This window comes from Martes martes, assembly GCF_963455335.1.
Source record: "Martes martes genome assembly, chromosome: 7".
Lineage (NCBI taxonomy): Eukaryota > Metazoa > Chordata > Mammalia > Carnivora > Mustelidae > Martes > Martes martes.
This window is the reverse complement of record NC_137894.1, coordinates 79,571,809-79,589,641: the sequence shown is the minus strand read 5'-3', so window position 1 is coordinate 79,589,641 and position 17,833 is coordinate 79,571,809. Positions and strand designations below refer to the sequence as shown.

At 41.3% G+C, this 17,833-nt stretch overlaps 1 protein-coding gene across 1 annotated transcript; it reads right to left on the bottom strand.

Annotated features, from left to right (window-relative positions):
* Window positions 1-557: 557 nt before the first annotated feature.
* On the bottom strand, window positions 558-14,967 carry COCH (cochlin; the record flags this gene model as incomplete). Its single annotated transcript, XM_080808848.1, has 11 exons — window positions 558-1,555; window positions 4,111-4,627; window positions 4,814-5,040; window positions 5,934-6,037; window positions 9,413-9,560; window positions 9,667-9,711; window positions 11,006-11,068; window positions 11,778-11,911; window positions 12,729-12,885; window positions 14,799-14,846; window positions 14,934-14,967. The coding sequence occupies 11 exons, from the start codon at window positions 14,965-14,967 to the stop codon at window positions 1,380-1,382; spliced, it is 1,653 nt and encodes a 550-aa protein (XP_080664974.1). The 3' UTR covers window positions 558-1,379.
* Window positions 14,968-17,833: the final 2,866 nt, after the last annotated feature.

Genomic DNA, 17,833 nt, shown 5'->3' with positions numbered 1-17,833 from the left:
GTTCTTTCATCCCTTTTATATAACCCATGAAATTGTTAGACTCCAAAGATTCAGAATTAATACATGTACTCTAGTAAATCAGTTAACACCTTTTTCAGATCAACTTGTTAATTGTTTCAGATAGGATCAGTGTATGTGTGAAGGGATATAGGGTGCATAGGTTGGATAGGGGAGAGGGCAGGTCCTTTGTAGATAAGATGAGGCAGACTGGATGACACCTCTGTCTGAAGGGAGAACTCTTGGTGAGGTAATGATAGTTATATTAAGGTAATTCTGATCACTTTTCAAAAGCCAACTTTATAAGCATATGTAAGTAAAAATAATGTTAATTACAAAACATACTTGTTGAACTAAGTAATCAAAAGCATCTCATGCTGTTTAACTTGGTGGTGGCTATGTATAATGCCTAGAACAAGAGACATTCAATAAGTAATTGAATAAATGTAACAGTTTTAAGAAAAAATTCAGAATTGGTCTTTCTACATAAAATAGTGAATGTAGGATTTTTTACCATGTCCCAGGAATAGACACTTGGAATAATAAAAGTAAAGCAGTTTAGAATAATAGTCACTAACAGTTTTATTGCTTAAAACGTCAAACTACAATAGTTTTTCCTGCAGTCCTTTTTTTAAATATGTGCTTTCCCTCAATGCCAAATGTTTACAAGTATAAATAGTAAATAAAAATGTACCAACTTAGCTTTTTTTTAGTACATGGATGACTTTCAGAGTATAAGCCAAATATATCAATACACATATAAAGTTAAGGATATAAATAGAAAAATACCAGGCAATCCTATCTTGTTCAGTGTGATATTTCCATTGTTATTAGGAAAATACACTACATAAGAAACTTCCAGACCTAATTCCCTTCCATTTCATTCATAATTACAACTTTTTAGAATGTAAGTAACAAATATGGTTGATTGTTTTTAAGACAACATCTATTGGGGCAAAATAACATTTGAACTGAGTTAACTCTAAGTTTCGTTTTCCTTATATATTTCATGCAGAATGATTAGAGAAGGAATGTTGCTTTTGTTCTGAGTATCATTCTTTTATTGAGCTATGGCATTTGCATTTCTATACATTTAATATGCCTTTTGGAATTCTTAAGATTTGGATGCACAATATCTCCTCTTTCCTGAGTTTCTAAGGGTCATGATTATGAAGCCTAGGCAGAGTGTTTAACAATTCTAAATTGTTAAAAGGTAGTAGCTTTAAATGAATGCTTATGTGCTTAAAACAGCTGTTGGCATTTTTAATATAGTAGTTTTGTATCTGATCCTATTATGCTATATAGTATTTTGGTATTATGAGAAAATGACTTATACATTCTGTCCTCTTATACTTTTTCTTTCAGTTATCAAAATGTCACCGTTATTGCTGGGATTCCAAGAAATCTCTACAAATGCCTCTGATAACATCAGAAACAATTGGTTCTAATCCTGTGAACTCTCTTGTGAAGAAAGCATGTGACTCCTTTGGTTTAGAGGCCATATCTTTCAGGTCATCCAAAGGTGCCCAAGCCACACCAACAGAGAAGATGGTGATACCTACAATGAAAATATTTTTAAGTGAATTAAAGCCAAGTTCCAGCTTATATATAAAAACAGATGTAAATATTTTTTCATGAATTAGTAAATAGTTGTAGCGAAAACTCTCCAGTAATGTCTGAAGAACTAAATCTCCTTCACCAAATGGTTAGGTAGGTTTTAACATCATTATAATGAGAATGACTAAACAGTTGAATCAAAACAAGAAGCTCTGCCATCAGTATAAATTAGCACATTAACAGATAAATCACATGATCACTGACAAATATTTGGTAAGCTGATTAATATCTTTTTAAAAAAACCTATAATAACACACTTAGTGAAATGGAAAACTTCCTGAGATTGGCATGAGAATGGGCTGCTTGCCATCATTACTCCAATTAATCATTTTACTGGAATCCAAGCCAATGTGACAGCATGAAAAAATGACACAAAATTTGGGATATGTAAATGGAAGTTTTCTAAGGCTGTTGCATTGCCAGGGATGGCGACCAGCCTCTGTGAATATGAATACTGAAAATTTTCTTGCGTTTTGATGCCTATGTTACATTGGCAAACTGACCTGTAGTCAGAAATTTGACCAAAGCACAGATCTGGTGATAAAAACAGCCAAAAGAGCAAGGTCTGGGAACTGGAATAATTTCTTCTAGTTAAGCATTGAGGCATAACCTCTGCATAACCTTATACTACTAGAAGGCTTTTACTCTGACCACATTTTGGCCAGGGTGATAACTACATTAGTTTGATTCACCTCAATCCCAAGTGCAATATTTGTTCACCATCTTTCTTTTGGGTGAAATTCCCTATAATGTTTTGAGAGTTTTTGAAAAATTTGCTCTTCTATCTAAGACTTCATCCCCCTTCTAGTATTCAGTGCCAAGAGTTGTGAATACTTAAGATACAAATAGATCAGGTTTAGTATATGTAAAAGCTCCTTGAAACTATTTATTACCCCTGGTTAATACTCCTCTGGCAAAAAAAAAAAAAAAAAAAAAAGTAAAAAAAAAAAATTCTCCCCTCAGGTTTCCTCACTTGTAGATTGAATCCAAGCTCAAATTGGTTAGCTTGGACCCAATGTATAATTACAGCCTGAAAAAAAAAAAGTTATGACCTAGCCCGGAAGGTCTACCCTGTATTCTGGGTTTTGTTAACTTTGTAACTTTGACTTCACTATCACTAAAGGATAATTTTCATGAAAATCGTTTGGCCCAGCCTCCTGAAGTTCAACTAATTACATAGGGAAAATATATTTCAATTAATCCAGTTCACTTAATTTAGCCTGAATCCAAGCCTATTAACCATAAGTTATTTCAGTAAGCTACATTTTTAAACATTTATGAGAGAGAATGCATGAGCGCACGTGTGCAAGTCGGGAGAAGGACAGAGGGAGAGAAACCCTCAAGCAGACTCCCCATGGAGTGCCGAGCTCCATGTGGGGCTTGATCCCACAGCTGTGAGATCATGACCTGATGCGAAAGCAGGAGTTGCAAACTCAGGAGACTGAGCCACCCAGGTGCCCCTGTAAGCTACGTTTTTAAGGAGTATGATAGCAAACATGCCTTTTGATCTGGGTTAGATGTGTAATGTACATGATGTATAAAATAAGCCAGATATATAAAAATAAATCAATGTATGGGTTAAATTCCATGGATCAGTTCTCTACCCACTAAAAAACAGTATTCCATCAATATATAAATACATTAACGTGCTAATATATCAAAGGAAAAAGGTTAATTTATTAGAAGTTAAATAGGGAAAAGGATGTATGTAAGACTATAGAAAAATGCAAGGCTGCTAATTCCCCTCAAGTTAGCGTTTTTGTTTTTTAAGTATTATTGGACTGCAATCACTCAGTTTTATCCCAGGAAAGGAGATGCCAGTGTTTTGTTGCCCTATTTGATCTCAGCAACACATTATGCTAATGTTTTCAGGAATGAGGGGCCATTGCCAAGTAATATTAAGGTTGGGGTTAAGGGAGAAAGAAGGCCTTTTCATACCCTTTTACAACATCAGAGTGTGTTTTTATTATCTCAAGAAGAAAAAGACACTGAAAAGGAAGTTTAGATGGAACAGAATTAAAGTCTACTTCTGACCTTATCTTAGAAAACTCATGCCAGACTCAAAACTACTAAAGAAAAAAAAAAAAGATAAAACATCAAATGGATTCATGGTAAATTATAAATGGTGATTTTGCAGGCATATATTCCAAGTTTGAGCCAAACATAAGCCCCTGTAACATGTTTCCTTGACATGGTTCTCCTGGGCATTCTCCCAACAATACAGAGCTTAGGAGTATGAACTCAGCCCACTGCCTGGGTTTGAATACTGGCCTCATCACTTGCTAGCTGTGTGGTTTCGAGGAAATTTGTTTCCTTATCCGTAGAATGAGATTCATCTGGCCGGTTTGACAGTTAAATCAGTTAATACTGGGTAAAGCTCTTAGAACAGTGACTGCCATAATGTAGGTGTTTGTTCAATAAAACAAATGGTTAAGTTTATATTTACAAAACTCACTGAATGCCTCAAGTCCCCACCCAGAAGGACAAGAACCTTACCTGCATCGTGTGCAGCAGCAGCAGGGCCTCGAACATCATCATAGGACTGGCCGTCTGTGACAATTACCAGGAAGTTCTTGTTGGGGCTGTCCCTCACAGGACCAAACACATTCCTAACAGTGAAGGAGATGGCTTCACCTGTAGCTGTCCCACCACTCATGTAGCGAATGTTTCTGATAACAGCTAGGATATTCTCTTTGGTGCTGTAATCAGTGAAACTGAACTCTGTGCGCTGATCATAGGTGAACTGTACAGCAGCTATCTTGGCACCAATGTCTGAGATTTCAAAAGTCTTGGCTATGTTGGAAACAAACTCAAGCATGAGGCGAAAATTACTGTCTCCAACACTGCTGGAGCCATCAATTAGAAAGGCAATGTTCACCGAGTTGTAACAGGTCTTGCTGCACATCATTTGCTCATGAGTGCAGAGCTTCTGTACCAAAGGCTTTACATATTTCGTGGTGCCAAACCAGTTAGGCATGTGGTAAGAGAAGAAGCCATTATTCCGACAGACAGCCTAAATGAGGGAGACATAAAAGTGATCCAAAGTTGTTTCTTAAAAATTACAGAAACATTAAAACAGTTGTAAAAAACATTCTGTCTTGACCGTTCAAAGTTAATTCAGATAAGGGCCAGTCAGCACTGTGGCTCGAGGCCCAAAATTAAATCACAACCATAACAGAAGACACCCTCACCTCCGTACCTTGTCAACAAATGCCACATCCTGAACCATGCCCAGTTCTTCAGGGATAGGCTTGGCCACAGAAACTATAAATACATTGACACCGAACTCTCTGGCCACGATGCCTGCTTCCTCAATGTCATCAGAAGGCCAGCCATCGATAAATACCACCACCACTTTGGGGATCCCTTTTCTTACTCCAGTGTCTGCTGTGAAGAATTTCTGGGCGGTATGCTTCAGGGCTTTTCCTAGGTTTGAAAAAGAAGCAGACTGGAGCAGCACCACTGCTCAAATGACATTTCTGTTTCCCTGTACCAACTTGATGCCACCAAAGTTTAAGATTTTAACTTACATAGAACTTGTCTATAATCTCTAATAGATGGGAAGTTTATCCATCAGGCTTATTTACTTTGTCTTCACAACCCACGTTACTTCCCCCATCACCTCCCAAAGCCTCATGTTTCCTTACTCTACATCAGTCACCAGTCAGAAACAAAACTGACTCCACTCCTGTAACTCTGCTCTCTAGCCCCTTACTGACTAGAACCACTAAAGACTGAGAACAAGAAGTGTTCCTTCAGAGTGTCTTAGTGCTACTCCAGTTCTTTCTGCCCCATCTCCACTTGTTAAATCATCTGCTGGTCTTTGCTTCTTTTTAACATGCTGAACAGTGGCTACCTGTTCTATCCAATATAAGAATAATAAAGCACAATACTTTTTTGTGTTTTATTTACTTATTTTTAAAATTTATTTGACAGAGAGAGAGAGATCACAAGTAGGCAGTGAGGCAGGCAGAGAGAGAGGGGGAAGCAGGGTCCCCACAGCGCAGAGAGCCCGATGCGGGGCTCGATCCCAGGACCCTGGGATCATGACCCCAGCTGAAGGTAGAGGCTTTAACCCACTGAGCCACCCAGGTGCCCCCTTTTTTGTGTTTTAAACAAGCAATATTACTTAGTCCTTTGGCATATTTTCCATTACAAATTGAGTATCTTAGATGATCAAGTACAAACCTAGCCAAGATTTCAGTGTCAGGAGGAAAAGTTTCACATCTGCTTCTATAAAACAGCCTAAAACTGTTTTACATGTCCAACCACTCATAACCCTCTCTTGTGTTGCATCCCAGGTGCGAAAGTCTACTTACCTGTATTGGAATTACCCCCTCTGAAACCTACTTCCTTTATGGCAAACAAAACATCTTTGGCTGATGTAAAGTTTTTCAAGTAAAATTCTATTTTGGGATGTTCACTAAGTGGAAAAAATGAAAAAAAAAGTTATCTAGGGAGAACTGGGAAGGTAAAACAAGCAATAGTATATACCTTAAAAAAAAAAAGTCTTTAAATTGGACAATGCCTAAGTTTCTTTCTCAATCCCATAGTACATAGTCAGTTAAGGAATTGCATCCTTACTTGACTTTTAAAGCATCTTGCAGAATTGTAACAAAAACCATCGCTACCTTGAGGGTTTATTTTATTCTGGGTAATATACTATATACACGTAACATGTATCAGCTCATTTCATCATAACTCTACAAGGTAGAAACGATTATCCCTATTATATAAATGATGAAACTGAGGCTCAGAACATTTAGGTAATTGTCCAACAAAACACAGCTGCACTTGAAATTCAGGTTTGTCTGGCACTAGAGTTCATGCCTAACCTATATGGTGCCCCTGAAACCAGGCCTGGCTCAGAGCACTGGACTTAATGGAAATCTGCAGAGTTGGGCAGCACAGAGTTGGAAGGTGGCTGGGTGTGAGGTTAGGTCTGTTCCAGTGGGAGACCCTGGAAGCACTTAACAGAGTGGGTCTATTAAATACTCCAGTTTTTGGTCAGAAGAGGCAATTTCAAGGACACTGGGACCAACATTTTAAAAATGAGAAGGTATAAGAAAAAAATGTGAAGGATTACAATATGGAATTTTTGTTATAATAAATGATATTGACATTACCAATCTTAATGTATATTATAGGATTTGGGATTTTCCATATTTAATAGTAGACAGATTTCAGCTCCCTTTTTTTTTTTAAGATTTTATTTACTTATTTGACAGAGAGAGATCACAAGTAGGCAGAGAGTCAGGCACAGAGAGAGAGAGAGAGGAGGAAGCAGGCTCCCTGCCAAACAGAGAGCCCGATGTGGGACTTGATCCCACGACCCTGAGATTATGACCTGAGCCGAAGGCAGAGGCTTAACCCACTGAGCCACCCAGGTGCTCCAGCTCACTTTTTTCTCTTTTTTTTTTTTCATTTTTTCAGCTCACTTTTTACCACTACTCTGTGTTCATTAGAGACCATGGTGAATAAAAACAGTTAAAAGCACCACTTTTTGTGTTTAGTTTTTGGGTAAGTCAGTATTTAAGTGTAAAATTTTAAGATCTTAGTATTATCAATCATCATTAAGTCAAGAGTTTTGAGACATAAATATAGCACTGGTTGCATTTCTGTATATCTGGTGAAATGCTGGGTCACAAAATCAGATATTATGGGTTGATAATATTTTCACTTTAATGGTCACTTTTCAAATATCCAAATTGTGATTTATGAGATTTAGTCTTGTTTTTGCATCCTTAATGATATATTCTGTTATTTTGCTTAAATATAAACTCTTGACATGGTTTATTCTGATGTTCTTCCTAAAGTAGAAAAACTATTAGCCAAGGAGTTTACAGAGAAGCTAATTCTTTGTTTGAGTCTAAAGATAGTGTAGCTTTCATCTTGAAAAAGATTTGGATAGAAATCGCAAAGAAAAAAATTAAGAAAAGTACTGAGGGGAATTTGCCCCCTGTGATGTTAAAGGGTACAATAAAGCTATAGTAATCAAAGCATTGTGGAAAAGATGTGGAATTAGCTTATAGATCAAGGAAACTGACTTGCCTAAACTTGTATATAAAATTGATATTTCAAATCAATGGAATAAGAAGCTCATTTGTTTAAAGGTGTGGGACAAATGGTTAAATTAAGTAGAAAACAAAGTTAAAGTCTCATACCAAAAAAAAAAAAACCCTATCTAAATTAAGAACCAGTTGTAAAAAAAAATAACGTAAGAATGAAACAAATTATTGTTTGTAGTACTGGTGCTACCACTACTGATAGTGGTTTAAACTGGATCGACTTTCTAGAAAGCAATTTAACTTCGTATCAAAAGCCTTAAAAATGTCAGAAATCTTTGACCCAATTTCACTTTCAGGAATCTAGTCTACTGAAGTAATCAAGGATGGCACAGGATGACATAAGGATGTTAATGATAATGTAATGTGTAACAGTGAAAATGGTTAAACAAATAATTATGCAAAGGAACACTACAAAACTTTTTTTTCCTTTTGAGAGTGAGTGTGTAAGTGGGGGTAGGTGGATGGAGGAGTGGGTAGAGGGAGAGAATCTTAAGCAGACTCCACAGCCAGCATAGAGCCCACACAGGGCTAGATCTCACAATCCTGAGATCATGACCTGAGCCAAAATTGAGTAGCAGATGGTTAACCAACTGAGCCACCCAGGCATCCCAAAAGATTTTTTGAAGAGTAGTTGTGATCTGGTAAAATGCTTAAAATATTAAGGAATGAAAAAACAGGACATAAGACATTTTTATAGTTGGAGCTTTTGAAAAAGCAACATGCACATGTAGGAGGGGTGGGGGTAGGCAAAATGGGTGAAGAAGAGTGGGAGTTGCAGGCTTCCAGTTATGAAATGAGTAAGTCAGGAGAATAAAAGCTACAGCACAAGGAATGTAGTCAGTGACATTTTAATAGCATCCTACGGAGACAGATGGTAGCTACACTTACAGTAAGCACAGTGTAACATAAAAGATGTTGAATCACTACGTTGCACACCTGAAACTAATGTTAACATTGTGTGTCAACTATACTTCAGTTATACACACACGCACATGCACGTATAAACAAATTTTCTTAAAATACTGAAAGGAGGGCGCCTGGGTGGCTCACTCAGTTAAACATTTGCCTTTGGCTTAGGTCATGGCTCCTGGGGATGGACCTCTGCTCAGTGGGGAATCTGCTTCTCCTTCTCCCTCTGCCATCCCCTCAGCTCACGTTCTCTCTAATAAATAAAATCTTTAAAAAAAAATAAAGGATATAAAACATTTTATGGTGATTATCTCTGAGGAGCATACTTGGGAAATTGGTTTTCTTTGTGCTTTATATGTTTTTGAAGCTTTCTATAGTGACCATATTATAATCCTAAAAGCCATAGATCTTATTTTTAAATGAGCAAAACTAAAAAGATGGAGTTCAGATCTCCAAGGAACTATGGAAAATGTTTAAAAGAATGACAGAGTAGGGAGGAAGAATAAACCTATCACTTCTTCCTTCAGCAAAAAGGAACTGGGAATTGAGCAGAGCATATGTGAAGACATAATTTGTATGAGCAACAAAACCCTTTAGTTTACCTTCTGGTCCTCAAATAGAATATGATTCTCAATCTTTTTATTCCAAAAAGGAAGCACTTAGACCTACCTAGTCTGCTTAGCAGACCTAAATCCTGTATTTACAGTTTGGAAATCAGATTGTCTACAACTCAATATGTTTACATTGAACCAAAATGCATGTATCCATTAAAAGGATTCATCTTTTATCATCAAATCTCCACATTTTAACAAGATTGGTACCTGGCTTGAACAAGGCCCACGTGTGGTCCCTCTGTTCCAATTCCCAACATTAGAGCCACTTTGCCAACAAAATTCTTCTGTAGATTAAATCGGCGCTGCCCAATATTAAAACTTCCATCAATCAGAAATGCAATGTCTGCTTTACAGTCTGTGAATACCCAAACAAGTCTTTCTGTTAGCAGTTTCAAGAGGAGGGATGGAAGGAAGAAGGGACAATGAATGTTACTTTCCCAAACGGATATCTGGACTCTTACCTTTATTGCCAGTTTTCTTCTCAGGTGTTTTCTTTAGTCGTTTCCCTGAAACAAAGGAAGCACTTGGCATTAGTAAAAGGAAGACATTTTCATAGCAAGAAGCCCGCATGGGGAAAAGCTCCTAACAAGAAGTGTCAATCTTAAAAATACTTGTTTTTAAAAAATAAATTTCCTTAAAAAATTAATTTTCTCATGGTTTTCTGGACTGGGAAAACAATGCCCCAGCAAAGAAACAAGTCAGAACTGTTGTAGGCCTATATATTTAATATGACGCTAATTCAGGAATTGATCTCTCAAACCTACAGTGGAGGCAGGACTGGAAACTCAAGAGCTAGATTCTAATGTTCTTAATTTCCTCGATTTTAGAACTGCCACAGTCTTGGGGTGGGTGCCTGGGTTGCTCAGTCAGTTAAGCGTCTGCCTTTGGCTCGGGTCATGATCTTGGGGTCCTGGGATCGAGTCCCACTTCAGGTTCCCTGCTAAGTGGGGAACCTACTTCTCCCTCTGCCTCTCCCCCAACTTGTGCACTCTCTCTCTCACTCTCTTTCTCAAATAAATAAATGAAACCTTCAAAAAAAAAAAAAAACTGCCAAAGACTGAAGAAATGATATCCCTGACTGTTCGTTAAAAATTGGACCTACACTAATTCCTTTTTGCATGTGGCAAATGGAACTAGGAAGTTCATAGTACTTTTACTTTGTCCAGTTTCTAGGCATGGGTTTATCAAATCAGAAATAGTAGGACTTCAAGAGAACATTTGGTAGCAGACTTTGTAATTGAAAATAGAAGGATAGGAATTTGAAATATCAAATTAAATGTTTCTTTATGTAACATACCAGTAAACATATTTGTGTGTGTGTGTGTTTTTTAATTTTTAAAGGTTTATCTATTTGAGGGCACCTGGGTGGATCTGTCAGTTATACATCTGCCTTTGGCTCAGGTCATGATCTCCGGGTTCTGGGACTGAGCCCTGTGCTGAGCTCTCTGCTCAGCGGGAAGAAACTCTGCCACTACTCCTGCTCATGCCCTCTCTCTTTCAAATAAATAAAATCTTTTTTTTTTTAAATTTTAAGGTTTGAGAAAGAGAGTGACCATGAGCAGGGGGAGAGGGAGAAGCAGACTCCCTGCTGAGCACAAAGCCCAATGTGGGGCTCAGTCCCAGGACCCTGAGCTCATGACCAGAGCCAAGGTCAGAAGCTTAACCGACTGAGCTATGCAGGCGCCCCTGTTTTGTGTTTAGTATCATTTTCCTTTAAAAGAAAAGCTATCAACAACACATTTATTTTGAATTTCCAAATGCTGTGTCAGGCGACTAGGAGATAGCTTCCATATTTCATACCTGTAGGTGGATGTGCTGTGGACACTGCTTGTCCTGTGGCTTCCTGGGTACCACTTTTTCCTTCTGTTAAAATAAAGAGAAGACTATTTTTTCCCCTTCCTTCTTTACCATCAAAGCATAATGAATCTAATTTAGGGGCCTATGGGGTGATAAATGTAATCGAGTGATGGCAGTTGTATGAGTACTTGTTTCATGCTAGTTTGACCAAAAAGGTTTTTAGCTATTAAATCATATTTTAAAAGAATCACCAAAAATGAATTCACATTCATTTTCACTCACTAGTGTTTTTATCTAGTGTTACTCGGTAAATGTCAGGGCATTCTGATTGCAGACAATGCAAGTTTCTTTTTCTTCTTTCCCTCTCTCTCTCTCTCTCTCTTTTCAAAATAGGCTCTATACCCAGCATGAAGCCCAACATGGGGCTTGAACTTAAGACCCTAAGGTCAGGACCCTGAGATCAGGACCCAAGCTGAAATCAAGAGTCGGATGCTTAACTGACTGAGCCACCCAGACACTACAGACAATGCAAGCTTCTAACTGCAGTCTTCTAACAGCAAGATTATTCTTCCCCCATTCAGCCAGGTTTAGCTTGAGTGGGTCTTTGCGAGTCCAGTCCCCTGACTCTAACCCATTGTTGACTCTTCCAAGTCTTGATTGCAGGCTTTTCCATCAGAGTCAAAGAGATTGGATAAAGAAAAGCAGAAAACTTTTTTTTTTGGGGGGGGGTGAAGCAATATTTATACAAAAGTAAGAATAATGTAATTGTACCTACTTGTCACTGTGAAAGAAGCAGACCATCTGGAAAGTGTTTGAGACTGAATGCCATTGGCAGCTACTGAGGAATAGTTTTCTCGACCTGGTAGGCTATATATTCGCACAGGTCCCCCTGAGTTGCTGATTACTCCCCTGTAACACAGAAAAGCATCTGATATTCTACCCACACTTTTTTAGGGGTATCTGGCTGACTTCTAGTGCCATGTTACATCTATTGTTCTGATTAATCAAGAAAATAGTTCATCGGGGAAGATACATAAGGATGCTGTCAGCCTTTTGAAAAACTTGCTGACACAGGTATAAAATAGGCTTGGGAGAAATAGTTTTGTGCTGTCATACTTCTTAAATGTTGACAGGAACATACCTGTGGGATCCTGTTCCCTACAGCTCAGAGATTCAGAGTTAACAGAACCAAATAATTTTCTTAGTTTTCTAAGGTACTTTATATGTCCTTGGACTTCACTTAAAAAAAAAAAAAAAGTCTTGCAGGATAGCAGAGTGGGTGGTGGATACGGGCTCTGGAGGCAGCCTGGGCTTTCAGTTCTTGCTTGGGCACTTGCTAACAGTGGCAAGATGGTTGGAAACTCTGAGTTCAGTTTCCTCATCTATAAATGGAATGAAATTGTATCTACTCCTACAGTTGTAGATGTCATGGAAATTAAAACAATGTCTAGCACATAGTAAAAATTCACTATTATATTACACGATTAGGCATGCTCTAAAATCACAGGGCTCTAGCTATCAAGAAATAATACAATTTGCCTTTAGTCAGAAAGCTTCCTTTGGGTAGCTGGTGCTTCAAGGATATCCATGAAAACCTTAAAAATGTATCCATCTTCTGTGGTCAATATTGACACCAAAAGAAAGAAGGTGGGGGTGTCCATTTGGCTAAAGAGGGAAAGGATGTTATCACACTTGGATTCCTCTCCCCTTGCATGTTTCAGCTTACCTGTGGACAGCTGCACCACATATGCTTGATACAGACGCATACACTATATTCCCAAACACGGAGAATTCCTCAAGAGCGCAGCCCCCTGGGCAAAGGACATCTGCTTTCTCTTTCCTGATGTCCAGGCCTCGGGTAAAGCATGTGATAGCAATGGGAACTGAAAAGAAAGGAGGGAATGTGATGACATTATTAATTCATTCTAGAAAAATAAAAAATCTCAATTACAATGATAACTATGGACACAGTTACCTGAGGTAAAGGTATTAAATCTGGGCTGATCCTTGAGGAACATTTTCTTTCTTTCTTTCTTTTTTTTTAAGTAGCCTCCACACCCAGCGTGCGGCCCAATGTAGGGCCTGAACTCACAATCCTGAGGTAAAGCCCTGAGCTGAGATCAAGGGTCCCACCCTTAACCAACTAAACCACCCAGGCACCCCAATGAGAAGCATTTTCATAGACACATGCACAAACCTCTCTAGGTCCCATCCTTTGCTTCAAGGATCAGTTATACCAGTTTTTCTCCAAATGCAGTGCCTTAAAATTATATCTTAATTTAAGGAAGCCAGTAAACAGATGTTTCCCTTTACAGAATGTCATTTAGCTCAATCACTCATATTACAGATGCAGAAATTAAAGCGATGGGTTTAATTTGCCCTAGGTCACACTGCCCAACTCCTGCAGGACAAGAAACAGGGAATTTAGTCTCTATGAAATGAAGCATTTTTATCTGAATGCAACCTGCTTATTTCTGCTCCAAATCAGTCCCAAGAGATTTATCAGGCAGTGAATGCATTTTGAGAAAACAGCATTAATACTCTCAATTTTTACATACCAACCTAAACTAATAAGGAATTGAAGTTCTTACTACAAAAGACATTAGGTAGACAGTTATTGGCAGCATGTAACAATGTAAGATAATATGTTAACTCATCAATTTACAATAAATATTGAGACTAATGTTATTAAATACTATTCTCCAAACATAAGAAAGTGTGGTTATCCAAAACTTTTTGAAACAGATGTTAATAAAAAAACAAAAAGCACATTCTTTTTTCAAGACGGGGTAATACTGTCCTGTCTTGCCCATTTGAGTAGCCTGCCTCTACCAATGACCCTTTTCTATGAGCTGTGTTGAGCTGCACCCTCAAATGTACGTGTCTTTGGAAGGGAAGGCAGAATGCCAGGTACAGTGCTGATTCCTTAGCTCTGAAACACTCTAGATTGCTGGGGAAGTTAAAATCTTTACCAAAAACAGTAGACTCATACCCGTGAGCCTTATACATGTGATCAAACAGCCTTAACCCTTCCTCTCACTTTCCATGTCATCAGAGGCTCTGCCTTTGCTGCCAACACTGACTTGAGAGAGGGAGGGTGGGGATGTGGGGGGGGGGGTTCGGGAGGGGGTGCTGAAAATGCTCACCCTCATTTCTCCTTTCAAGGAGAACAGGATAGATTTTGTAAAAGAGTTTGCCTTTTATATTATAGAATACACACACTCCCATACTCAGACTTTCACATGTGGAACAAACTGTTTTTAGACTCTCTCCAAAATGAAACGGGCCTACAAATAGGGGTTACTCCTAGAAACCAGGGGTTCCAGCAAGGTGGGACAAGGATATAAGCATCTCTCTCTGTCTCTGTCAGCTCTGACAGTGTGAAGTCGGGTCTGGGAGGCTTCTCCCTGTCCTCAAACGCCGGGGACAACCTCGGTGGCACTCAACGAATACTCCCCTGCCTTGACATTTCCATGCCGATGCTCGGCTTGCCAGGTGCCTCCCGCGGTGTGAGTGTGGGTTCGGGGACGCTTGCTTCTCCGCGCCTTGGGAAGAGCGTCCCCATCGACACCAGGGGCCCCCTCGCGTGGGAGAAATGGGTAAGCCGGTGCAGATACGCTGTGGGTAGGTATGTGTGTGCGCCAGGCAGCCGCTGCAACCTCGGCGCCCTCCAGCTTTGGTCCCTGGGGCCACGGTCTAGGGGCTCGGTCTGAGCGCGCTTCTACCTGCCGGCCACCAACCCCACCCACCGCCTGGACGGAGCCCTGCTTCCCCGACAGGGGAACCCGCAACTCACCCGCTCCCTCGCTGCCCACAGGCTCCGGCAGCAGCAGCAGACATACACCTGCGAAGAAAGGACAGCGCGAGGGCTGGCTCCAGCCTCCACCCCTCTTGGTGCGACGGGAAGGAGGTGGGAGGGGTGCGTACCCACCGAGGCAGAGAACGGGAATCCAGGCTGCAGACATGGTAGTCGAGGGGCTGCTCGGACCTGGGAGACAGGGAGAATGCAAGGGAGGCTCCCGGGAACGGATGCCCCTACTTCCCCACCACGCTACGCCCGCCACCCCTTTGGAGATCTCGCTCCCCTCGGAAACCCAGGGGCGGTGGAGGGGAGGGAGGTGACCTAAGAGGCCGCTGCCCCGGAGCTAGCGCCTCTCTATCTGGAGGCGACGCTCTGGCTGCAAATCGAGCCAAACCCAGCATCGATGTGCAATCCCGGCCCGGGAGAGGGGGTGCGATATCAAGACAGAAAGAAGCTGGGAACGACAAAGGAGAGACTCGGACAGGCAGGGGTCAGGGACCCGCACGCCCGCCGCCGGACGCCCAGGGCTCCGCACCTGAGTCGGAACCGCCCGGCTGCGCCTGAGTGCGGAAAGCGGGGCTCCCTTCGCCGCTATAAAGGCCGGGCCGCGCGCATGAGCACTGTGCGGGGGGCGCGCGAGGAGGGGGCTGGGAGCTTGTCCCGCGGGGCTGGGCGGCGGCCGTCCAGCTCCGCCCTCACCGGCTCCGGGTCTCGGGTTCAGTCCCGCGCCGAGGCGCCTCCCCCCGCAGCGCGGACCTCGTCCACCTGGACGCCGCGTCCGTCCCTGGGGGAGGTGCGAAGGCCCGGGTCAGAGTATCGAGGCCCCCCGGGGGCCCGGCGTCAGGGGTGTCGGAGCGACTCTAGAACGGCGGCGGGCCCCGTGCCTGGGGACGAGCGCGGTGAGCCCGGGGTGCACGGCGCCGGCCGCGCAGCCTTCGCTGCGCTCTGGCCAGGGCGGCTGCCCGACGTGCGCGGCCAGCCTCACTCGGGCTGGGGAAGGACGGTGCCCCGCGTACAGTCCCCGACGGCGGAGCTGCGGCCCTCGCGGGGAACCTGGCGCTACTTCGGCCGAGGGGGCGCAGGGCCGCTTGTCCGCCCAGAGGCCTTGCGCCCCCGGAGAGCTACCAGCTCCACGCGGCCTCAGAACCAAACTTTCCAACTTCGTGCTCTCGTGGAAATGGAGTTCCTACTTGTAAATTAAAAGCAACCTGGGTTTTGCAAACGCGGGCCTGGTGTTTTTAGAAACTCTGTCAACTGATTGGTTATTCTTTCGACCTTAGGATCCAGCCTTACGACTTGGTTTCTGCTGGAATCGGATTTTCCCCAGCGGGCTCCATTTACTGTAATGGGTAAGGCCACGCTTCTGAGGTGGCCCGGGCCCCTCACTGTATCTGCCTTTTCTTCCTTTCTAGATCAGGAAGGATTTATGCTTGATTGCTTTTCCAAATTCCCAGACCTGTGGTGATTACACAGAATCGCCGATTTGGTAATGTGTCCTCCGTCATCCCGGTAACTTTTGACAGGTGGAAATGGGACTAAGAGCGGAATTCACAGAAGTGTGACAGACAAATGACCTCCATGGCAGCCTAGGAACCACCTCCAGACCTAGGAGAGGTGGCAGGATGCTCTTTTGTTTTTGTTTTTGTTTTCCCAAAGAGTTTTATTTAGTCCAAAGAATAGCATTTTATTTTGGTCCAGAGAATAACCAATAATTAATATGCCATAAAATCCATCCCTTTAAGTGTAAAACGCATAATTTTTACAGAGTTGTGCAACCATCTCCACAATCCAGTTTTAAAACATTTCCATTACTCCCAAAAGGATCTGTTCTAATCATTGTCAGTTCCCTTTCCCACCCTCCACCCTGATTTGCTTCCTGTATATACATTTGCCTTTTATGGGCATTTTATATAAATGGAATTATACACCTGCTTTTACTGAGCATAATGTTTTTGAGGCTTATCCAGGTTGTGGCGTGTATGTGTTCTTCCTTTTTATCGCTTAGTAGTATTCTCACCCATTTTGTATTAGGAAAGAAACCTACCACCATCACCTGGAAGCCAAATTTTATAGTGGTTTTACAACTATTCTCTCCATCTGGAATGAGTCAGTATTTGTACCAGGCAAATGCGGAGTGCTGATTTCATTTCCTTTACTATTTGAATGTCTTCTGAAGAGAAAGAGACTCATTAAATAACATTTGTTGGCTGGGAGGTTTTTTATTCTTATTTTCATGGCTGCTTTAAAGAGTTAATCTCTTCCATGGTAGACAGTTAACCCTTTTCTTAGAAACCCAGTAATCTGACCACCACCCCTGATATTTTTCTTGGGAGAAATTTCAAGCCTTTAGGACTATTAAAGCTGTCTTTTCATTATTGCTTATTGAATGTCTTCAATCAGCGTTGGATAATCTCCTCCCAATTGGGCTGGGCAAATTGTCATGATGCTACATCATGAGGGAGAGTTCACATCCTGGAAAAAAGCTACCATTCCGCAGCTCAGCAGGCAGGTGCCCAAATGGCCAAAGGGGTGACAGCTATTCGGGACTCCTCTGGGGCACACCCCTCCTGTGATGTAATTTCACTGAACCGTTTGGCAGAGTCAAAACTATGCAGCTATTTCCATGATTGACCCTGAGTCTGTGACTATTGAAAAATAAAGGAAATACCTCATTGAGTTTCATAGTTGTTTACCCAAAGATACAATTTTAATTATTTTGTTTTGAAACGTTTAAGAGAAGTTATTCTTTAGTTATTTTTCTGGTTTGAAAGGCCAACCAAGGAGGGTGGGGGAGTGGGGAAGAGGTTTCTCATTCTCACTTACTTTGTACCTCATGCTCACCATAAGTAAAATGGGGAAAAAATATCTGAACTTAACAGGTAGTTTTCTCTACCGTGGGACTATGTGGAGAGGGAAAGCCAAAGAAATCTGGGTATGTTTGACTTAAAAAGACAAATTGATGAAATTATAGTTTTGTATTCAGTTGGGAGACATTTCCGGTTATTGTTCTCCTGAGATGCCTAGTCAAT